The following is a 25,257-nucleotide window of genomic DNA, read 5'->3' on the forward strand; positions in this document are numbered from 1 at the left end:
ATACGTATATCTCTGGCGTTCACTTTTTGAACTCTGCTGTTTCTTAAAATAACTGAAAGCCTATTTTTAATTTTGATGTCATTATTACCTCCTGTTGCCGATGTAAGTGTCTACTGAATGTATGTGTACAGTAATGAGTGAGCCATAAGAGTAGCTAAGTACAGTAACATCCTTGGCTCACTCCACCACAGCACACAGCAGTGTCAGCCAGTGGCACAGCTAACAGGAGGCTGTCTAGCTAATTGCTTGTTGTTGTCATACTCTCTGCTCAGTTAGCACAGCCACTAGGCCGCCAGAGCTCACCATGTGCAGCTCTTAGCACCCAAACAATGAGAATTATATTCATGCAAATGCAAAAATGGAAAACTGACCTGAATTCATTCTTAGTGATGGGAACTGTGAGGTAATTCAAATTAATTAGCATAATTGGATAGATTGCATCTAGTCTCGTAGTCGGCAGACTCACATTATGGCAGGGCCCCGGAGCATGAAAATAGCTCGCTCATGCCTGCATCTCTGGTGTACTCTTTAAAGGTCTGCTAACTATGAATGCCCTCTTCCTGTCCTCCTTTTCTCTTCACAGCAATTGATTCTGCAGAGAGGGGACACTTTAGCCTGTGCAGAAATTCAATTTAGGGTTATTACCCCGTATCAGTGATGTTCTTGCTAATTTGATTGCGTCCAGTGAAGTATCCTTTTAAAAACAATCGAGGACAGGCTCAACAAAGATTGGTTTCGCCGCAATGCATACATAATGACCACTCTCTGTTGGCTTGCCTGTTTCTCACCGTTCCCAAGCTCATCGTTTCTCACAGTGCGCTCATTGAAACAGAGTGCATTACCCAACAAGCACCTCATGATTATTTCAACAAGTCCTAAAAATGCTGCCTTGTGGGATCCTTAAAAAATTGATACGGGTAATATGCCGAGAATGCAGTTCTGGAGCCTGGAGCCATATGTAGGTCTGCTGTGTGTCTAGTGGCTTGTGATGAATGGGTTGAATGGATGCTGATCTGTGCTTGGAAAGCATCAGTGCTAAGTTGCTGAGGAAGCAAACCAGCAGGAGACACAGGGAGACACCTACCTCCAGGGTGTTGCCTCAGTGATGCGACGCCAGTGATGTCAACCACGGTGGCTTTGGCATTCAGATGAAGTACAGCTGGCTACCAACTGACCCTTACTTAACCTCGAATCATTACTTGCATGTAAAATGGTGAATCAGCAAGGAGTAAAAACACTTGAAAGAGCTAACAATTTCATGAGACAACAGCTACAAAACTCCTGCCTCAGCAGTAGGATTTGTAAACACCCTTTTAGCCTTTCTCATTAACTTTTCCTCCTTTTGGATGGTAGTCATAATGTATACACCTCAATAGCCTGCCATTATCAAAAATTAGCTGCACTCAGCTCAGATCTGACCCCATGACCCTTCTGCTACTCCCACCCCCCTCTGTACCTTTCTCCATCCCTAACCTCTGTTTCTGTTAAGCAGGAGGCTTGTCCTTATCTGCTGACTGTTCTTCAGCCGGCACTATTATCTGACTGCCAGAGCCCATTAGCAGGTTATTGACGGGATATGAGATGGCATACAACTATAAAGGAAGCAGGGCAGAGGAAGCCGAGATAGGGAGGAAAAAAAAGAGAATATAGCACAATAGTGAATCCCACTTTGATTTATGACATTGCTGAAAATAAGCAAGTCAGAGTCCTTGTCTCCGCTATCTGCCATCACCTGTATCTCTCCCTGAGCCAAAGCACTCACACTCTGTGATGAGTTCCTGGAGTAAAAATGGCAAAGGAAGAGATTATGTTCATAGCTTAATGTTGAAAGTGACCCTTTTACACTGCAGAAAGCTTTAAGTCGCACCTAATCTCTGTCATGTTGCGCCTCTTTCACTGAGGCCATCTATAAACTCCACTGCTCAAGACACAGAGCATTTTCAGATGGCTAATTTTGAACCAAATCATGCTTACTCTGCACACACTCCCATTGCACCCCTAATGTTTTCCAGATGTTAATTTTTCAAATGGGAGTATTATGGACATCTACATCTGCTCCTAGCAACATCGAATCAAAAGCTAGCATTCCCTTCAGACTTTTACTGGGTTTGGGTATATCATAAGAATAATCGTAATGAAAGGGCTCGCAGTTCCTTTGAGCAAAATCGTTTGATGTTCAGGTGGTGCAAAATGTCCTGAATTAATATATGTTGATCTGCAGTTGCATTCATAAACAGAGGGGGGCAGTGTTGTAAAAGCAGTTCCCCCTAACTTTTCTTCTCTTCCCAGCTCAAACCTACTGTCATTGCACTCTGTTGGTTTTGCACGTGTTTACTTTGCTGTGTCAATATTGCCCCTGCAGTTTGCCCTCCAGTATTGGTGCTTGATTCTTCCGATGAACTCGTATATAATATTTTCTTCTGTGTCTCATGATGCAGCAGAGTTTTAGAAGTGCTGTTTTAACACGTGTACTTAATATGTTGAGCAAACATCTTCGGTCGCTGTATTGATGCTGTCTTAATTACTACTTGTATGAAGGTTAAATTGCACGGTGCTAATCTTTGTGTGGTTCAATGATATCGAAGTGAGCCACATGGAAGTATGTTCATTGACTTTGGAGCTGAGTTGGTGATTGAATTGCATGCTAGAATATGTGTGCAACAAATAAATATAAACTGTCAGTGTATGCTGCTGCGAGTGATGAACTTAAGCAGTAAAGTTTTATCCATGTCCTGTTTGGGGTATTTATGTTTGCGAGCGTTAGCGGCAGTACAGGGGCTTGAGTACTTGTGTAGTGCTGTGTACTACATGTGTGTTTTTTTGTGTGACTGTGGCTGGTCATGCTGATGGAAACCTCTCTGCTCCAGAGCATCTTTGTAACAGCGTCTCCATTGTAGTGTCAGCGTACCTCGTGTCCAATTCCTTAGACAGTGTGTTGCTGTGGAGCTGTCAGTAGGCATGCAGGTGTGGAATATCAATGTGTTCTCTGGCCTTTGGGTGTCTCTTTCTGCATGAAATTGTGTGTGGGGTTGTGTATATATGCGTGTAAGTCTGAGCATTGCTTGAATTTTATCGATACTGATAACAGTGATGCTGCTTTCGAAACCATTATTTACCAATGCATTGATACAGATGATTATACTTCGAGTGCAGACGATAGTGACTTAATGTCATCATGTTCTTCTGTAAAATAGGCTTGAGTAAAGACATGCCAAGTCAAAATGTAATCTGCACTCATACATACACACCTGTTAGTTATTCTTTTGAAATGTGCAGTATTTTGTCGAAAAGCCCAATATAATGTTCGTACTTTGATGTGACTCTTCCTTTGGAATGTACTGCGGTTCAAGCTTGATCAAAAGAATGCAGCCCCTGAAAAAATCATAGTCTTGCTCTCCCCTGTTTTTTTTTTATTTTTTTTTTAGTTCACATCATTAAAAAAAAGTTTAATTAGAGTATTCAAACCTCAACCTGTCATATGTAGTATAAAAAATACATAAAAGAGACAGTTTTGTCCTTAATGGTCCACACCGACTATGGTCAGCCTGATTTCATATCAGTTAATGGAATGTTATACTGCCCAGTTTTCCCAGTAGGAAAAAAGCAATAAAATAACCACAGAAATTCCTGGAGCATAATGCACGTCTCTGCTATCTGTTCAGTATATTCCAGTTATATTTTGGCAGAATTTTGAACTAAAGCACAATATCTAAATCCTCACAAACTGTGCCCATTTGCTTCATGTTTGAATCAGTCTTTGTCAGCTTGATTTTTTAGTTCAGCCATTTGTTGACTCACTTTTGTTGCTGCAGGATAAGAAGTTTAGAATAAAAGGAGGAAGTGGGATGAAGTTTGAGATCAAGTAAACACAGATTTTTTTTTTTTTTTTTGTAATATGTATTTATTGACTTTTACAAAAAACAACAACATAAAGCAGCTCTTCCCCCCGTCCCGCACATCAATGAATTTACAGCCACACAGTCCTGACAACAATGAATTAATATGTTACAAATTAGTAATCGTATATCAAATAAAAGAAGGAAAAGTGTATGTAATACAGAAAACAGCAAGGTCAATCGCTCACATCAGTCACCTCATTGAGGAAATTTTAACACAGGTTCCATATCTGGTCAAACACTTTGCCTGTATCATCATTATAATACTTTAGTCTTTCCAGTTGTAGCGTGTTTGCCAGTTCCTCCAGCCAAAGGTCAGATGTGGGCACTGAGTCCTTCTTCTACAGAGGTTGGACAAAATAATGGAAACACCTTCACCTCAAGATGATAATGCCCCAATCCATACAGCTAGAATTGTTAAAGAATGGCATGAGGAACATTCTAATGAAGTTGAGCATCTTGTATGGCCGGCACAGTCCCCAGACTTCAACATTATTGAGCATTTATGGTCAGTTTTAGAGATTCAAGAAAGACGTCGATTTCCACCGCCATCGTCTCTAAAAGAGTTGGAGGGTATTCTAACTGAAGAATGGCTTAAAATTCCTTGAGAAACAACTCACAAGTTGTATGAATCAATACCTCAGAGAATTGAGGCTGTAACTGCCGCAAAAGGCGGACCTACACCATATTAAATTATATTTTGTTGATTTTTTAAGGTGTTTCCATTATTTTGTCCAACCCCTGTACAATCTCAGGATCAGCTTTTTAGGATCACCATATCAAAAGAAACAGCAACTTTCTCATATTTATTGACTGATGGTAAAGCGCTAGAAGCCCCAATCATGGCAATGAGTGGATCTGGATCCCAGTGCTTCCCAAAAAACACTGAAAAACAATGAAAAGTACCCTTCCAGAATGAGTAAAGTTTAGCGCATAATCAGAGGGAGTGCGTCAAGTTGCCGACTGCAGACTTGCATCGGTTGCAAACTGGTGATACGTCGGTAAAAATGCTATTTAGCTTCTCCCTTAAATAGTAGAGTCTATGTAATGTTTTAAACTGTATAAAATTGTGCCTGGCGTTGACTGAAATCGTGTATACTTTTTAAATAACAGATTTGTTTAAGCAGGCTACACGGTGGTGCAGTGGATAGCACTCCTGCCTCACAGCAAGAAGGTACTGGGTTCGATTCCAACACCAATGAATGGGTGGAGTTTGCATGTTCTCCCCGTGCTTGCATGGGTTCTCTCCGGGTACTCTGGCTTCCTCCCATCATCCAAAGACATGCACTGATAGGTCAAAAGGTTAATCTAAATTGCCCATAGATGTGAATGTGAGTGTAATTGTTTGTCTCGATGTCACCCCTTCGATGAACTGGCGACGTGTCCAGGGTGTACCCTGCCTTCACCCATAAGTAGCTGGGATAGGCTCCAAGTGACCCCCGTGACCCTAGTGAGGATAAAGCAGGTTCAGAAAATAAATGAATGAATGAATTTTTTTTAGCAGATACTTAATATGTAAGGGTATGCATGTACTCTTACCTGTGTGACTTTGCCAAGGACGTGATTTTATTTACCAGAAGCTTTCCATGTCACTCCAAAAGCTCCCTTAACAAAGCAGTGACCCTCCTATCTTATGCCTCTGTGTCTTACAATCAGCTTTCGCACTCACCTCATCTGCCTAGCTAGCATGAGTTCAGCATCAGTTATGAAAAACACAAAGAAGAAGCAAAACCAGCCGCTCCTGTACCCTGCTCACCCTAGAAAAGCAGAATGGAAGGAGGTGTTGATAGCGACAAGGCGGTAGGTAGTCTTAAAAGACAAGTGGAGAGCTGAGTGAAGATCACTTGCTGCCTTTTCTAGCCAGCCCTGTGCTTCGCCGCTAAGTCGGGGCCCATTGCCAGCGCTCGCGAAGGCTGTAATGAGTTTATTTCATGTCGGCTGTGAAAGTGCCCGTCTCTGTCTCGCAGGCACTCAAACAGAGCTGAGGCCCATAAACACAAAGTGCAGTGTGTAAATCCCCACAGCCTGATGTCTCCCAGTCTGCCCTCTATGGCTTCTGAGCATCTCTTTATCAAGAGGGAGTATGAGCAGCGAGATCCCCCCTGAGGAGACACCAAGGGCTTGGCTACAAGGTGCTGCCCAGCCCCATTCACCGATGACTACTGGTGCCATACTCTTAAACCTCTGTCTTTGGAGAATACATGTTTTTTCCATGTTGAGAGCAGACCTGGGGTGAGATGATCAAACAGTCTGGTACTGTACAAAACATGCTGTTTGTTGTGAACAGCAACAGATCAAAACCAGCCAAGTACGCAGTGATTTCACTTTGGCTCATGGTATTTCACCTCTGACGAACAGGGCATCAGATGTACGGTTTCCATGACGTCAGCCGGCATAGTTTGCCCTCCTCTCTCGTCCAATCCCCTCCTCTTGATGCAACACAAAAAGCTCCCCTCTGTTCTTTTTCCAAGTGCAGGTCAGCCTCTCTACACAAGGTCCCTGTGTCGAGCTGTGTCCTCGCAGGGCCTTGAAATGAGCTGTAGGTCAGCGCTTAGAGAAGCACTAAGCGAAAAAGGAGGAGTGAGGCGGAAATGTTGAACGAGAAAGGGGAGTTTCTATCTCTCTGACACGGCTTTGGTCCGTGTTGAGGGATTAGTGTGTGAGGGTTCACCACAACTTCCACTTTGGCTTGTTTCCAGATATTATCTTTAAGTGTGAGCTCAATGCCGGCCTCTCTTTCTCTCCCCTCGTATCCTCCCTTCCCATCCCCCTTCCTGTATGAACTCAGTGGTGTGAGTCATCCCAGGCTGCTCGGGGAGTGATTTAATTGCTCTCTCTCCTCCTCCTTCAGCATGCATGTCTCCGAGAAGGGCTGTCACTGACCCTCCACTCCTACAAAAAACATCAGTGACCTATTCATTACCGCAAAGGTTGGGCTACCTCCAAAGACAGCAAAGATACACACTCAAGAAATTTGTTCAGTTATTCCCGCTGATGGCGGCACAACACAGCCTGCTCTTCCCATGTTTTGCCCTGATAACTCCTCTGTATTGTTTGCTGTGCTGTAGCCCTGCTGAGTGAATGTGGGTACGATATGGGGCGAAAGAAACCCTCACAGCACCAGAGGAGCTTTTGTAATCACAGTAAAGGATAAAACCTTCTGCTGTTTTCTCCATGGGGGTCACTGGTAATGACACGTGGTCGGTACAGGGGCTATGCTGGAGCTACAAATTCATTTTAAACAGAGTGATGCAATTACAAATCGCCATGCTCTTCTAACACCATAATTAATTTTCCTCTGCTTCTCACTGTTTTTCACGGGCAGTTCAGGTAAACATGCCCGACTATACTCAGGTGTGGTGTTTGGACAGCAATCTGTGCATATGTTTTTCCTACTATTCTGCTCTCATGAAGTGAAGCAGTAGGTGGCACTGTTCCTACAGATGAATGGGATGGTGGGGGTGTGATGTTAGGTGGATACCTTGTTAGGATTGGCTGGATGTGATTGAAAATAGGTCTGCCTTGACTCTGCAATACCCATCCATATATGAACTCTCTCAGATAAAAGGCTTGTTTGTTGTTAATAGGGGAAGTAATTATTGCACCTCTGCAGCAGTCAAATCTCCTTCATACAAAAGTGATTTAACATTGACGTTGGCTATGTGATAGACACAGCACCAAAAGGGGCGAAGAGGCTAAAATGCCACTGTGATTAAAACAATTAGAGAGGCTGAGCATAAAGTACACTGTGTTGCTCCAGGGGCAGAATGGCTTTTTTCTCCCCTGTGATGCAGATGAGTGTCTCAGAGTTGTATAAGAGCAGACATGGATCAATGTAGAATGCTGACTCCTGAGAATACTCTGGATGTACTCTGAACTGCTTGAGATGGCTACTAATCCACAATGATTATGTAGTGTACTCATTGCTCAGCCTAGTCTAGACAAACAATACACACAGGTGGGCATACACATATGCACTGATATCAGCTGCCCTTAAGTGGAAACGTGGTAAGAAGTCACCTTTCGTTCTCACAAAAGCTTTCAGACAGAGTTCCGTTACAGTTATTCCTACTTTCCAGAATTTTTAAGATTTAACGAACGATTTAACTAAAGCTATACAGATGTTGTTGCTTCCATCGCTGAGTTTCAATAACCTGAGCTATGGCCAGGAGACAAAGCCTATAGGAACACAAACAAAGTCCTAATGCTTACCTCAAGATCCCTCCTCTTCCTCCTTCTCACCTTCATCCTGTCTCTCCAGCTCCTTGTTACAATTCCGCACAAAGTAGATGTTCCTGATGCAGTCACAGCATATATTTCAGTGTGTTGCATTGATTTGTTTCAAAGACATTCAGATTTGAATAGGTGTCAGTCTGTCACTTCTGAACACACCACGATGAATTAATGCTGTGATTCAATGAAGTGTATGTTTATAATACATCGGGGCCAAATAGTATTTGCAAACATTGTTTTTGTTGTGTATTAGAGAGTTCCTAGGCTACAAATGTGTCATGTTTAGCATATAAAATAAGTGGTAAGTGTATATAATATATTGTTTTCTTCAAATTAGTTTTCAGTGATTCAGTAGCCTTTCAGAAAAACAGAATAAATCACTCCTCTCTGAGTTGTATACAGGAAAGATTATATATTTTGTTGGGACAGTTTTTAAAAAATATTCTCTTTTTTACTTTTTGTAGCTGTGATGGAAGTGCAAGTCCCTGAGCAGCCGGTGGTGGCGCTGCACGGCATGGACGCCACACTCAACTGCTCCTTCAGCCACCCCAGCCTCTTCAACCTGTCGGATCTGAGCATCTTCTGGCAACTGACAGACACTCAACGTAGCGTACATGAGTACAGCCAGGGACGTGACCAGCTGGAAGGCCAGGCTAAGAGCTTTGCCAACCGTACCAGTCTGTTCTCCACCCAGCTGGGCCTGGGTAACGCTTCGCTCCTGCTGAGAAGGGTGATGGTGGCTGATGAAGGCAGCTATACCTGCTTTGTCAGGGTACAGGACTTCGGTAGTGCTGCTTTGTTTCTGCAGGTGGCTGGTGAGTCAAGCTGTGACTTCCATTGCATGTGTAAAAACCAACAGATGATCCAACAGATGCACAATAATTCACTTTTGATAAAAGGTTTTCACTTGAAGTCACTTTAATAATTAATTATTCTAATAATTTGCACAATATAGAGCAAAAAGTTTATTTGTAAACTGAATTAGAGCTGGATAATATGAACAAAAGTGTAACAGTGATAAACATTCGTAGGTAACAGTTGATTTGTCTGTAGATACAAGATGATTAATTCTGTTCTATTTATCATCAGATTGTGATAAACACTCACCAAGCTGTTGAACATTTCAGAAATCTAAAAGTAGAACACTTGTAACAATAAAATACACATCCTCACCTAAAAAAAAAAACACATTCCACACTCACTTTATTATTTTGCTGGACCGCTTCAAACTTTGATTACAGCACACACAAGCTTATGCAATGTTACATGATCTATTTCCTTCATTTTTTTGGTCACATAATGTTCCTGAACCTAGACTTGACCAACTGAAGCTACCCCAGATCATAACACTGTTCCCACAGGCTTGTACTGGAGACACCAGGGATGATGGGTAATCACTTCATACACCTCTCCTGTCATTCTTGAACAGGGTCAGTCTGAACTCATCAGACCACATGACCATTTTCCATTGAAACACAGTCCAATCTTTATTTCTCTATCAAACTGATGGTCGTTTAAGAACCAATAAGCTACTCAGTGCATCGGTTAAAGAACTTGTCGCAGCTGAAACATACGTCGCTGCAGAAGGTATTCAGAGGAATGATCTGAACACCAACCTGTGATGAGTAAAGTAAGGACAACACCAAAACACTGGAACATTTTGTGTTTCAGATGACAGTTGAAACAAAGTAAACCCAGAAGACAGGAGAAAAAATATACGGTGAAATACTAAAATGCCCAAAATTGATGTTACCCTAAACTGAATTAGTAGACAAATGACAAATGATTAGTTACCTCCGCCAAGGAATGACAGAGGTTATGTTTTCATCGGGGTTTGTCTGTTTGCCTGTTTGTTTGTTTGACTGTTAGCAAGATAAATAAAAAATTTATGGAAGGATTTTGATGAAATTTTCAGGAAATGTTGATACTGGCACAAGGAACAAACGATTAAATGTTGGTGGTGATCGGGGGGGGGACTGATCTGCCTTGGTGGAAGTCTGTGCTCTCCGAGTACTTCTGTAGTTGATAATGGAATTAATGTTCAATTTTTAAATGTAATATAACAAAATGTACTGTGAAATAGTAAAATGCCTAAAAATGATCATGTTACCCTAAACCGAATTAGTAAAAAAAAAGACGAGCGATTAATTGATAATGGAATTAATGTTCACTCTTTAAATGTAATATAACTGTAAAACTTTCTGTATTTTCAGTCCATTGATCTAATGGATAAATCTTGTTTAATCAACTGATATTTGGAAAGTAGTTTCACTTTACACTAACACAGTTGGTTCTACCCAAAGTGATTTGAACCCAGCACTGATGTTTGCACAAGCACTAATAATATGCAATTAAAGGTATTATACTCAGTAGATGCAGATGCGGATTTAGGATCATTTCTCCACTGAAGACATAAACAGGCGATCATCAGCTTCCTCTGGGCCGCTGAGCAGTGTTTTGGTCAATAAAAGCTGATTGTGGTCTCTGTCATGGTCAGTATCTGCTGAGTTTGATTATTAGCTGTTGTTACGGCCAATCAGCCATCACTAACACCTTCTCCGCTGTGTGACTACATGGCCTACCTTCACAGCTGAGAGCCTTTTATTTATTTATAATGATACTGTGTGCCTTCTTTTCCCTCTCACGTTTCTATATCTGAGTGTTCCTGTATTCTCCAAGGATGGGTGTGCATTAGGCGATGTTAATGAATAATATTTTTTTCTCCTGACTAGGGGTAGAGAAAACAGTGACTCCAACAGTGACAAATTGGCTCCATTTGATGCATTAGATTTATAGATGTCCTATTTTTAGCTACTGTTTACGGTGTACATTTTAGACCTTCATGCTTTGGTGAAAGAAAATGAAAAAGGAACATCAATGGAAACCTGCCTGTCAGTCAGATGGACAGTTGGGAAAGTTAGTGTAAGCCACATTAAATCTGTCTTTACATTGAGAGTCTGCTTTTATAAAGGCAGCTTAAATAGACTTTTTTAATCTCGCCCCAGCTCTACCCCATTGTTTACTGTGCAACGGTTGGTTCTGGGAATACAGTAGCCTCTTTCTCTGCCACCTCTGTACTTGTGTTTTAGCTCAGAGGATCCAGGAAGTGTGATTTCAACCGAGGCTGATTCACCCCTCACCTACACCCCTCTACCCTCTTTTCCACGCCACAGGCTGAGTCGTCCCCAATGTCTAAGCCTGCCAGTTTCTCCTGACCTGCCCACCTCTGCCTCCTAACTTGTACTGTATTTCCTTTCTGGGAGTGGCTCGGTGCTTTAGATCTCCAGAGAGAACGGTGTTAGAGTGTTGGGATGCAGCATCAGGATGTGCCACAGATGCTGTCTGTGGCTGTGGGATCTTAAGCTCTGTGTTATTCTAAGCTCCCTAAATATAATTAAGAATTTAATGGGAATCATGTCAAACAGTTCCCAGGGTGACTTTCAGTGCAGAGAATGTAACTAAATTCAGTATGTGTCTCCTTGCTTATCCTTTCCCATCCATACCTGCCACTGCCCAATTTATACATTTTTTCTCTCCCCTCCTCTTTTTTTTTTTAGCCCCTTACTCCAAACCAGTGGTGACTTTAGAGTCGGATTCCAACCTTCGTCCAGGTGATGAGTTGGCCCTGACATGTGTGGCCTACGGTGGCTATCCTGAACCGATCGTAATATGGCAGGATGAGGGCAGACGCAACCTGACTGACAACGTCACCACTTCTTTTGTGGCCAATGAAGAGGGGCTGTTCAGTATCGTCAGCGTATTGACAGTCGTGCTGGAGCCCAGCAGCACCTACAGCTGTCAACTGATCAACCCACTGCTGGGCGAGGAGGGATATGCCTCTGTCACGATCACAGGTGGGTGGGTCTTTATCTCTCTTTCTCCAAAAATAGCTTTTAGATGTCTCAGTCAACATTGTTGCTTCTGCTTTGCTGCAAAATAAACAAGTTAATATTCACTGATTTCCTGCAGTGTTTGAATGTTAGAAGCACAAACTAATCTTGTTTTCACTCATGCATAGGCTGAGTTTCTTATTAAAGTCTTGTATGCTTTTGTAAATTCATCCGCCAGTCAAATTTTTATGCTGTGGAAACTCAAGATTATCTTTGTCTTTCCAAGTCCTTCTGTTTCCTGCTAAGAGTAACAGTTCAGCAGCAAAGAAATGAATGAGAAATAATGAAATGTCCAATTACGGTCTAATAAGCATAACCCATCCTTTCTTGCGCATTGTTAAATTACATCAGTGGGTGATTATTTCCCTGAGGAGAGTCAAATAGCTATTCATCACATTTTTCAAAAGGCAATACAGTAATAAAAGACCAAACTAGATGGAGTGATTGGTCTCCTAGTAGCTGTCTGCAGGAAATAACCAGGAAGTAGATTGATATGTTTGCCTATCTTTGATTGTTTGATGTAATTTTGAGCTGGCTGTGTGACAATACCTATGTGAAAGGTCTAATGGTTTCCTCAACCCACCCACCGCCCCCCTCCCTGGCTGGTGTACTTCTATGTTAAGTGCAAGGAGAGCACCGTGTAAGGTGGGCCAAGGCTGGGTCTCTAATGGGAGCAGCACTGTGTGAAATGGCTCATAAATAAGTAGAGGTGGCCTGAGCCTGTTCTCTGGGCTGGAGCTAGTGCTGAAGCTCGGGCCGTTGAGGCGGAGGTCGAGGCAGAGGTCAGGGAGTGCTGCTCCACTGGGCTGGGAAATGACTGTGCTGTCTGGAAACAGGATGGCCGATTGGCAGGGCAGGCTCGCTGGACGGCTGAAGGAAGGTGGCCTTTCTAACAGTTTAGCTGGTTTCTTTCAAAACACCACAGATAACCAGTCAGAGGAACTGTTCAGGAAGTGAGAGATTGATATACGACAGTAAAGTAACAGTGTAAAAATAGTGTGTGGCTCCTGTCTTCCATCGCTGGATTTAATGTGCTGTTTCTAGTTCAGCTGAAATGAAGATGATGGTTGTATTACCTTTCATCTCAGTTTTTGTCGCCTCCATTTCACAACTACAAATGGTATGTCAGGCTGTTTTTTATATAAATGCCGGGATTCTGGATTTGTATCGTTTAAGATACAGAATGTGGCACAATGATATTTTCAACTTTTTCCTTCTCTTTTGATTAGAAAAGATTTACATGTTAACCGTCTATGATAAACCGCCTAATTGTTGAAGTTTAATAAGATACCCTCCACAAGTGACATTAAAGTATGGTAAGACTTACATAAATGGCACTGAAAATCTGTAGCAATACTGGACAGTTTTTAGGCTTTGACTTTTCTATGTGGTTTTCCTGCTTCCCAGTCACAAAAATAAGAATCGTCGCTGAAAAGTCCCTGTCAAAGAAAGAGCCCAAGAGAAAAACCAACCAAAAAAAAACTAAAGGTCCAAAGAGAAATAGAGTTATTGAAGTGGGATGTAGTAAAGCATGTAAGATTAAGAAAGGGACAGCAGAGGAACAAAAGCCAAAACTGAACTGCAGAAAACCATTAATGAAAAAATGATGATTGGAATTTCCAGCAGTCGGGTATATGGTGAACATGAGTAATTTCTCAGTAGGAGCACCAGCACAGCTTGATGATGGCCAAAGTTGTAAGTAAACACACAGAAGATTTACAGTATTTTGTGTGCCGTGATACAAGGGGCTTGTTTGAAATGAAAATGTATTTTGCATTTGTTTACAACAGCTGGTGTGTGCTTAACAGCTTCTGTAATTAATTTTGACCTAGCAGAACTCTGCTGGTGTAGCAGAGTGTGGAGTATACAGAGCTTGAGTTGATATAGCAAACGCACTGTCGACTGTATGCACTAACAAACACCGCACACTGGGCATCATGCTCAGGCAGTGAAGAATTCCATTAAAAGAATAGTAAAATCTGCTTAAAAACAAAATGGAGACTGGAAAATGGATTTAAAAAGAAAACAGTAAGAAATGGGAAAGAAAGAGAGTGAGTGGGAGAGAGAATGTGTGAGAGGATTGGGGGGGTGGGGGGGTGGGGGGGTGGGGGAGTGAACGACCATGTTAAAATTTCACACTCTCCCCAATCTCTGATTGAAAAATTACAATAGTAATACAAATCTCCCCCAGGCAGAACAGGAGTTTGACAAGGTTAATTTTGAGAAAATGAACCCTTTACCCACACTAAGCAGAGTGCGATGTGGGGTGGTATGAGCTACTCTTAGAGTCTGTGCTAAGCCATCCATGTTAGTCTTACTTGTTTTATAGTCATCACCAAGGCCATTACCACCAGAAGCATTGTGATAGCCAAAAAGTTATGCAAGTGTCACATGCATACTGGCAAACACACTCAGTATGTTTGCAAACACACTTCTTTAAGTCTTTAAGTCATGTTGTGAAATAAGCGATGTTTTCTGTCCCTCAGTTTGGGTACTTCTTCTACTAAGTCTAGAAAGGCTTAGTTGTGGGAAAACTCGTAGGAGCAGCTGGTATTAATGAACAGTCAAATGATGGAAAGGAGCAGCTTCGCTCCTCAAATGAACCATGGCCTGTCTGCTTGCCCAGCCGGCATGCTTGTGTACCACCCCCGCCCTCCTCCTCATCCTCCTCCTGTCTTGATTGGCTGTACTGCCTCTCACTTCCAACCATTTCTGACCACTTTGTTCCCCTCTGAAAGAATCATGTTTTTTGACTTTTGGAGGATAAAGAGTCTATATCCTATCATTTTTTACTGATCCTTTTTCTGAATGTGGAGCTTTGGCTTTATATCCCATCTACTGGAGCTGTGTGATTGCTTCAGTGTGCTGTGTGATGGCTGTGTTTCAGGGCCTGTCACTGAACCCCCCCTCCAGCACCACCCCCACTCCGTCTGCCTGCTCTCTCAATGAGGATGGCGCCATTTCCCAGGCATCACTATGCTGGCACAGCATTTACAGTGAACACTGTGCGGATGGAGATAGATGGAGTGGGGAAAGGGAGGAGATAGAGAGATGAGGCAGGGAGATAGAGAGCGGGAGCTCGGGAGACAGGGTTTGGGGGGGGGGGGGTGAGAAGTGGATGACAGAAAGCAAGATGGAGACGAAAATGTTTGCTGAGCTCAGAGTTGTGGCATTATGGCCTGACAGGCAGGAGATGCACTTTCTACTGGGGAGGGAGATCACCCCACGTGGTGTAGACTTTCTGCTGAATATTACAATCCAGTTGGCGCTCTGGCATTCACTTGGCAACACAGTGCCACAGTGGTTAGCACTATTGCTTCACAGGAAGAGGATCCCAGATTTTCTTCCAGTCTCAGTCCCGTCAGTATGGTGCTGGCATTGTTGTCTCATGTTTTTGTGGATTTCCTTCACATTCCCTGGTGTCCTGGCACTTAGAAAACACAAACAAGTCAATGGCAGTATCACGGATGTAGGTCCAGCATCTATACTCTGATATTTCTTAGGCTTCTTTGGCATATCACCAGCGGGTACAGCACAATGTGTGGTTTAGGTTGTCTTTAGAGAAACTGTGCTCTGTCCAAAATAAATTATACTTGATGCATGTCGATGCAAAACCTTGAGTCTCAAACACACAAAGACAAAACATCATGTATAAAAATACTACAGTAGTAACATGGTTTATTTACACAAAATATCAAGTTTGGAAACCTGTTTTGTTGATAATGACACTGACCTTTTTGCCTCTCTGGTTACAGTGTTGTGCATTAGTACAGAGCTCCAAGGCAGAGTTTACATCACTCGCAATGGAAATGATTTTAATGTAAATTTTATATTAAATGTACAGTATTGTTGGGGGCACCAGCAATAAATTAGAGCACCAACATACAGGATAAACCAACCCATTCATAATTATTCCATGTTTTATCAAAGAAATGCAGTGAATTCATCCAACAAATGGTCATGTGTGTGTAAATGTAATCTGAACTGACTTATTCCTCTGTATAGAGTTCCACTGTTATCTGAGAACCAAACCGGAATCAAAAACACATCACTGAGCCTTGTTTTGGCATTAGCCGACATGTTTCTTCTTTATGAAACAGAAGGAAATGCGTGCTTACAGAGTTGGCTGCACAATGCTCCTGGGCAGAACTCATGTCCACAATAAAATATGATGGATATTATTGGATTTAGGGATGTAAAATATATTTTATATTCTTAAAATAATACAGAAGAATGAATGTCATTTTTATAAAGCATAACTCTAACACTGCCCGTGCTGAATGTGCCGCATGAGTCTTTCATGCTTAAAATGCAGTTACTTAGCGTAGTTTTTCTCTCAAATATTGCAAAAAATTAATGCCATACAATATTTGGTGTTCCATTCTGTGCAGTATCTCAGCCATGTAAACTGCATGGCCCATTCCGCTAACTCACCCGCTGATATGTCATCTGATTGTCCTCAGTAGTTATTTGGAGCTGTGTTAGCACAATAAGGTCTTAGTGATCTTCTTTCTTGAAAAATAAATTCTCATTGAATGGCAGAACAATTGTGAGGTTACCCTGATTGTATTAGTACTATACTGTCATCACTCTATCTGACACATGCAGCATTTTTCAGTAGCTCCTGGTGTTTCATATGATAAATAATAATAATTATTGGAATAAATAAAACATTTACCATTACAAAATACTGGCTTAAGATAGAATGTCCACCGATGACTGTCTTTATCAATACTGTAAAACATCTCCATTTACTAGAACAGATGACCTACACAATACGACTGCAGAAAGAATTGGGTGAAGAACGTTGGGAAAAATGACACATTTACATAACCTGTAAGACAAATTTATAGACCGTTGAGTGTAAAAATTGTGTTGTTTGCCTAAACAATGCAATCTTTGTAACCACTTGATCTCACGACCTATTTGTTCTGTTTTTTGTTTTTGTATCTGTTAAAAAAAACTTTCATAAATAACGAGTATTAAAAAAATTATAATAAAACATTTCAAAAGTGATAGCAAATGGTCACGACTGAAATGTGAAGCCCTGCCTCAGTATCACTTTGTGTCTTTTTTTTTCTCTATGGGACCTCACACAGCCGGGCTTTGCTACTAATATTAATGTCCTCTGAATCTTCTATAGAGTCCACACACTCCAGGGAATTTCCTAGTGTCATCACCTTCATGATGGGTCTTTTTTTTTCAATAATACACCATGAGAGTTACATTGAATACTACATCTCTTCACATGATCCCCGGCTCTCGTTCGTTCTCAGTTTCCCATCAGATTTTTCCATTTTTCTAATCCAGTTTACGCTTGTCCAGGTATGACCCTACTGAGGGTTTCCTGTCCCTGAGGAAAGCGTTTCCTATTGTCTGACTGTGAATCAAGCATGAATCGAAGTTTTAAAAATATCTGTAATTGCTCTGCAGACACTTGCCCTGTGAAGATGGAGTCTAATGCTGGTACTAATGGTAGCTGGTCTGTGTGAGAGCGCTAACCTATTCATTTCACTTAGCAGTGTTTGTTCGACTCATTGTCTTCTCCTCCTGTCCTCTCCTTAGTATATTATTATATCTTCAGAGTTTGATCCTGACACAGCGTTGCTATCTAAATCACTACCTGCCACGTTTACTCTAGCCATAAAACCCTAGTCCTGAATTGTTTCTTAGAACTCACCCAGTAAGTGTTTTCTGTGAATAATATCAGGTTACTTATAGAATTTTTCACCACAGTCTCTGAAAATATTATGCAATGGTTTGAAGCACTTTGTGCCTTAAATTGGAGTGTGAGCATTGCCTTGCAAGCACTGCCAAAGGGCCAAACCGGCAGAGGAACTGATCTGATGGTTCAAAGGTTCTCTCATTAGAGCCACTGTTGTGTTGTGGGAACATTGCAAACGGCTAATTGCAATTAATCATGAGATATTTTACAAGCATGTTGGTGACTTTCTGTGGTAGGATGTTCTATCAAAAGCTCTGCCAGTCAACTTTGGGCTAATATGCTTTCCGAAATCATACTTTTGCTTCCAGCGTCTGTAACAAACAACACTACTGTTCCCTCTTCTCTACTGAACAAGGGCTAATTTAAATGCAATTAACAGAGCCTTCTGAGAAGCAGAAAACAGCAGTATAAATGAATGTGTTGTCAGTAGAGCAGCAAGCAGGCAACTTTCCCAATGGAGCACTGTATTAATTAGTGTCCAGTGCACAAACAGACCTTCTTTCTCTTGCTGAATGTGTGCTCTGTCTTATCAGGAACCCAGCCAGGAAAAACAAGCAAATAGACAGATGAAGTAATGTAGGCAATCTAAAATAAATTCAGGTGGACAGCAATGGCATTATTGTAAGCACATTAATTCCTATCAGGATTATTAACTTCGGCCACTTGCTGCTGTCACTGCGTCTGAAAGTCCTCTTCTGGGCCTTCAGTAAGAGAAATTTTATCCTTGTATTATGGGCCAAGCAATGTTATTTGTCATGCTCCCAGTCTTACTGTTGGCGGCTCTGAAGGATTGTTGGGTGGGATTCATTTGTGAGCAGTTTCTGGTCTATGGACTGCTCCATAGATGAGCTTTTTTTGGCCTGAGATTTGTTTTCGCTTTATTCCAGACCCCTACCATTGTTACTCTTTAGCATGAAAGTATTCTTCTTCTTCTTCTTCTTTTTGTTATTATTATTTATTGCTTTGGTTGGTGATTTAATTTGCAGTTTTATTATGTAGAGAACAATTCAGAGAAGTAGACATTAAATAAAGGCAATGAGCTAGAGGAGATTGGTATTAATGGTCAGAAGTTGACAGGAATTACTTATATAAAATTAAAAATACCACAGGGTAGACACACTAAAAGACCTGAGTTAAAAATATTGCTTATTAAAATTGCAGTACAGTATAATCAGCAAATGTACTTTAAGTGTCAAATACAATATTATATTGTAGGAGGTTATTCTTCTGTGTTCATCGCTAACAAATGCATACATCAGAGCATTTTAATTCTATTTTTCACTGGAGAGCCAATTGTATACGAGGGCCGTTCAATAAGTTCATGGCCTCACCCAGAACAGAACAACACAGACTGGTAATTTATATTTTATTTTTCAACATAATCTCCATTTACAGCAATGCACTTGGTCCATCGATGTTCAAGCATCACTATCCCATCATGAAAGAATGTAACATCCTGTATTATAACAACCAGTATTTCTGGGTGAGGCCATGAACTTATTGAACAGCCCTCGTATATTAATAGGCACATCAGTGGTATAGTAATGCAAAATATCATATAAGCTAATTATATGATTTTTATAGAAATGCACTGATTTCTGGTGCCCAGCTCCTATTAGCTCATCAGAATGGTGAAGAAACTTGGATGAAACCACGACAGCTCATAATTCACAGTTTCTCAAATTCCAAGTAAATACATTCCATAACATTCAATTTACATAAAAGAAATCTTGTAGTATTGGATTCAGTGTCTTGTGTCTCAGAAAACAGGCATTCTCTGTAAATCTTGCCAAAAACAAAAGTCTCCAAACTAAAAAGACAACTCAACATATCAGCACCAGACGACCAAAACAAATCAGGATTCTTCAGAGTCTTTTCAGATGGATAATTCCTCAAGTCACCGTACAAAAGGCAATAGGACACAAAATCAAAGTGATCTTCAACAACACCACAATCACAAAGAATGAATAATCGTAGCTCTTCAGGACTGCCTTTATATCTGCATACTCAACTGTCAGTGATAAGAGCCAGATCTCAGCTGAGCTCAGAGACCATTGCTTTCTCTGTTGATTTAGATGTACATATGGCTCTGTACAGTAATCGTCTTTAATTTGACTGCAACTTCTAAACCCTGTTAAAACAAATTTCTTTCAACTGTTGGAAATTATGTTTGAGGAAAAAAGGTTCAGTTCATTCATTTTAACCTGCTGAACTTCGAGTAAAGTGTTTGGACGTTGTTGTAAAGGGATTATTTTAATGAAGTGGCTATTGGCACAGTACTGTGGCATGAAATATCAGTTTGTGTATTACCACAGAGCCAGTCAGCACCTTCGTTATATCATGGGTAGACTGGTAATTTGTCACATCCTGCAACGTCACGTCCCAAAAGTACCAAAGCAGTCAGATAGCAAATAGGTCAAGTTGAAAGTCAGTGGAGATTTAGCTCAATAGGTAACACTTCAGACTGCAACATGGAAGATTCAGGTTCGATTTCTGGTCAAAGTAGCATTTTTTTCTGCAGATTTTCAACCAGGGGGTGCCGGTTGGTATAAATCTGATTGATATAAATCTGCCACTTCGACAACGTTCAGAGTGCAGAATTCGGAGCACAGCACTCATTACACTGAACTGACTCAGAACTGACACAGAACTGAGAGGTAACATGACACACTGCCACATCTAACATGAAGCTCTGCCCACTTTCTCCAGCCTCAATCTTACTGACTGCACAGAGCAAAGAACACCATAAAACGACAACATATAGAGAATTTACAAAAATAATTCATATTCTATACTATATAAGAAACAACAAATTAGTGATAGTAGCCTATGCACTATCACTAATTTGTCCTTCCATCAACTGCCACAGTACTGTGGTAGCAAGATGCACAAAAGAATGCACTGATGTATAGACCATATATCGCCACAGTACTGTGGCAACAAGAGGCATGATACACATGATATAACAAGGGCGCTGATTGGCATGTCAGTGATGCCTCAGATAATACAAGTTGTACACATTAGTGAAACTTCTGTACTCATTTTGTCCTATGTTCTATTTTATCATCTCTACCATTCACATTATCATGCTATGTGTTGTTTAACTGCAAGTGAATTATGTGGAGTAAAAGTATATAGTAGAATATAATGGCTCAAAATTGTTTAAGTTACTTCCTTATATTCCACTGCCATGATCTGGCCGTTACCGGCCACAGCCACAGTTCCGTCTCTGTTGCCATGGTAATGCTACGTGAGGCTTGTAGCAATACACACACGCTATACATCCATGTAACCAAAAGAACGTCAGCTAAAAGCTCAATAAAACTAATTATCAGACAACATAATACAATCCAAACAAGCACTGAAATGGGCAAATATTGAAAACAATCCATCAGTCACAGACCAGCGTGTCATGAATAATTTAATAAAACAAAAGACCAGTGCAACACACTTTGCAGTGCTAAGCTAACACTAAGCAGATAGACAGTAGAAGTATTATTTCTCTACCACTAAAACCCACTGAACCCAAGGTTTTACAGGTTAATGTTTTGTTTATCTTTTTTATGAAATGTCTCCAGTCTATGTAGTACTAGTCAAATATGTCCTTTTTTTCTCCAAAGCAGAGCCCATTTTTCCCCATGACCATTACATCAGGTCTATATGAGTTCACCACCTGCCCCCTGTCCAACAAACAGCTTTCAGACATCGTAATGCCTGTCTCCAGCCTGGTTGAAACCTGTCATTCTCTGTCCTCACTTGCGTCTCTTTTCGGGACGCTATATTTATGACGGCGGTAAAGCACAAAAGCCCTCTTTTGTAATTGATCGCATTCATTTTGATTTGGACTCACAGCGAGGACTGTCATTGGGACCGGTGAGGCCCTGCAGTGTACATTTCACACAGCTCCTGCTAAATCCTGTAAGAGGGATTGGTTTCGGGAGGTCTGGCATCAGTCTTGGCTTCACGATATGAAATCATATTAGTTTCAGCTTTTGAGAGTCACTGGGAGAATAGCCACCGACAAAGGGCTGGGCACACCTTCAAAGTTTAGTTATTTAATTATTCAGTCCGTTTATTTGATGTTTAAACCTTGCATCCGATAACACCATGAATTATTGTCCTGCAAAGGATGTTTGCAACCTCAGTAAATTGCTTTGTTCTGTGGATGCAAACAGTTCAAATTAGTAGCTGGCTCTACACAAAGAGCATTGTCTGGCGATATAATGTGTTTTCAATTAGGAGGCATTGAGAGATTCAGCTTTATTCTCAGGATAGGTAGCTCTTTCTTCGATAGCTCTAGAGACCAGTAATTGATTACCAAGTGTGAAATGGAAGTTAAGGACAGACTGAGTGTGGCTGCGTCCCAGAGGAGGAGAGTTCAAGGCTCCCTCACCTCCCCCTGAACTGACAGCTTGACATGAATGTACGTAAGCACCCACTGACTCACTGCGTGATAAGAAACGCACCTATTACAGAGCCCTTAATTCAACCCCAGTGTCAAATATCACAGTAATGGCTGTGATTAAGCCATGCTGTGGTCGTGCTCCATATGATACCAGTTTGAATGGACAGCGGCCTGCGATGACTCACATTCCCATCAGGTTGCATTAAGATCTTCCCACTGGCTCGGACTCTGTGGCCACGCCTGTCTCCCCAGAGCCTGACAACTTGCAGCTCATTACATACAAACTGTCCGCAAGGAAACAAACTCACTCCTCTTACCTTATTAATATTGTCAACTGTGTTTAATTTCATCACTTGCCCTCCTCGTGTGTGTTGCCGTGTAAGCGCAACTCTCTGTCAATGGCAGAGACAGCTCAGTGACCCACACCAACAGAGTCTGTCATATCTATAATGTATCTGTCTCAATGCTTTCAGCCACTTACTCCACCAGATGAAGAGTGATGCCATTTGTAATGTCGAGTCATTTTCTTGATGTGGTTGTTACAGGGGTTAAGCAATCTAAACAGTTACATTTATGAGAGTCTTTCACAGTATCATCGTTGTGTGCGGAAACAAGAAATTCAGTTCAGCTGAAGTAATGTTTGGAAACAGAATGAAAACTGAATATATGTGACAGTTTTACAGATATGATTTAACGTGTCACAATAGTATTTATTGCATCCATATTCACCGACACCTTAAACATCTTTAAGCTTTTGAAAAGTTACGCGCATACATGTAGTGTACAATTTCTACCTTATACTTTAAACTCCAATAAGAGTGGTCTGTTTTCAGTTGTTTGATATCATACATACACACTGAATGGGAGTTGCATGGATGTTTATGTATATATGACGGTGTTTGCTAGCTGACAGCTGATGTCCTTGGATTTCACTATTTTGCTGCATGTCAGTAAAGCCACATAACATAATGTGATGACATTGTGGACATGATGAAGTAACTGTTTATAGATTTAAAATATGTGCTGCCTCAGCACAGCAATGAAAGCCAGTGTGTCCTGTTTCGTATTGTGTACCACAAGAAGAATTAGAGCCGGTACTCCAAAGCAGGAAAAGAAGCTGTCAAGGTTACAGAGTAAAATAGGATTCAAGTTGTAATCCTGTACATTGTAAATCTGCCACTGATTCTACAAGAATGTCTTAAACTGTTTTCCCCGATATTTCCTTGTTATTCATCATATATTTCGAAGCAAGGGACAGATAACTTCAAAGCTGGCAGTAGTGCTCATCATAGTGGTGAAATATTATAAAAAGAGAGAAAAAGAGGACAAACTCATTTTCATCTTTGCTTCAAGGTGTCCTTGTCGTTTACAGTATGCACTGGGGTCCATTGTATATACTGAAGAAGAGTTTCAGGGACTAATTACTTGGAGAATCAATAACCACCTAGTGATGTATAAGCTGTATGTATTATATGCTGTGTACACACATACAGTATAATACATGCGACTGGTTAAGACTCAGGTTGATGCTTTGCACGTTTCTTGTAGTAAAAGTTAAATTACTGCACCAATGAGTGTCCTGTCTGGAACGAATGGTCGTCCAATAACTGAAGGGTTGGCAGTTCAAATCCCGGCTGTCCTAGTCATGTGCTGTTGTGTCCTTTGGGAAGACATTTCACCCACCTTGCCTCCAGTGTCACTCACACTGGTGTATGAAGGGCAGCTGTGGCGACAAACATAGTTTACCACCACCCGAGTGTGAATGTGTGAGTGAATGAATAAAGGATCAATAATGTAAAGCGCTTTGGATGCCTTGAAAAGAAAGCTACAGAAATCCAATTCATTATTATTATTATTATTATTATTATTATTATTATTATTATTATTATTATTATTACACTGGTCTACAAGGAAAATGCTTCCAGAATAAAAGTAATGTAATTTTACCACATGAGAGTCACTGATAAAGAAAAATCAAGTAAAAATGCTGGTTGGCTGAACTTTCCAAGATACAGCCTTGGGTCAAAATGTGAAATTCAAGAATTAACGAGAGAATGGGTTTGACTCAAAAGGAATATTTGTCTCAGAGCTACAAGATCTACTTCAAAACACTGTCTGCACATTAGAATACATTCACTTTACAGGTTCTATTTAGTGGAAGATTTATAAAACTGTTATATAAATGTACATAAACCAATATAAATGGTGTAATAACACTTAATCATATACCTTGAAAACATCAGCAAACCGGCACTTTTGTCATTTATTTTCCAATTAATCTTATTAAAATACGTAGCATTTAGCACATTTAATCTCTGAAGCAAATCATTTCTAAAAAATTGTAGACCAGTGTTATTATGATTGTCAAAGCCATTCAAAATCTTGTAAATGTGGACATTCCAGTATCTGATGTCATTTTAATCTACGCCTCAGCGTGATTTTGAATACATTAATGAAAATGGTTTTCAGTGATCTAAAAGTTAGTTGAGCTGAAAGTTGACGATGGCACAACTCAGACTGAAGTTTGCAAAGACAAAGTCACGGCTCAAGTATAGAAGGCAGTTTTTGTTTACTTAGAAAATGCTTGCTTAGCATACACGCCGTTTATAGCACTGGCCTGGTTCACACACTCACACCTGGGAACCAACAGTGAGTCGTTCAGCCAGTCACTGAGCAACTTCAAAAGTTTTGGGGGTTAATACCTCGCTCAAGGACAGCTAAAGAGTAGCTGTTGGGAAGGAAGGAGTCTCACAGAGCCCCAAGCTGCTTTACAGAATCAACTGTGTTTAATCTTTTGTGTTGGCTCTTCCTTAGACTTTTTTCCAGATCTACTCTGCTTTTACTGCTGCCCATAGTAAATGTGAGGATAAATGTCCTTATTTGTTCGTTGGTGAGCCTTGTTTTAGACATAATATATTAGTCTTGTTGAAAGTTCCACCCTTGTGGGACGCTGGTTTGAACATATTGTCTCTGACACCTTTCTTAGCCACTGGCTGCACACTTTCTCAGGCTAAATAACTTAGCTACACACGAGTGGTGAGACTGTGATTATAGCTGTATTCCACTGAGGAAGAGATTTACAGTGTCACTTTTTCAGTCTGTCGAAGA

General features: G+C 40.9%; 1 protein-coding gene across 1 annotated transcript in view; it reads left to right on the top strand.

Annotated features, from left to right (window-relative positions):
• cd276 (CD276 molecule) overlaps nt 1-25,257 on the top strand; it is a 74,945-nt gene that overhangs the window by 11,967 nt on the left and 37,721 nt on the right. Inside the window, exons 3-4 of the mRNA XM_030131100.1 lie at nt 8,594-8,944; nt 11,687-11,983. Coding sequence (XP_029986960.1) covers nt 8,594-8,944; nt 11,687-11,983 — 648 coding nt within the window. The remainder of the gene's footprint in view (nt 1-8,593; nt 8,945-11,686; nt 11,984-25,257) is intronic.

This window comes from Sphaeramia orbicularis, chromosome 3 (assembly GCF_902148855.1).
Source record: "Sphaeramia orbicularis chromosome 3, fSphaOr1.1, whole genome shotgun sequence".
Lineage (NCBI taxonomy): Eukaryota > Metazoa > Chordata > Actinopteri > Kurtiformes > Apogonidae > Sphaeramia > Sphaeramia orbicularis.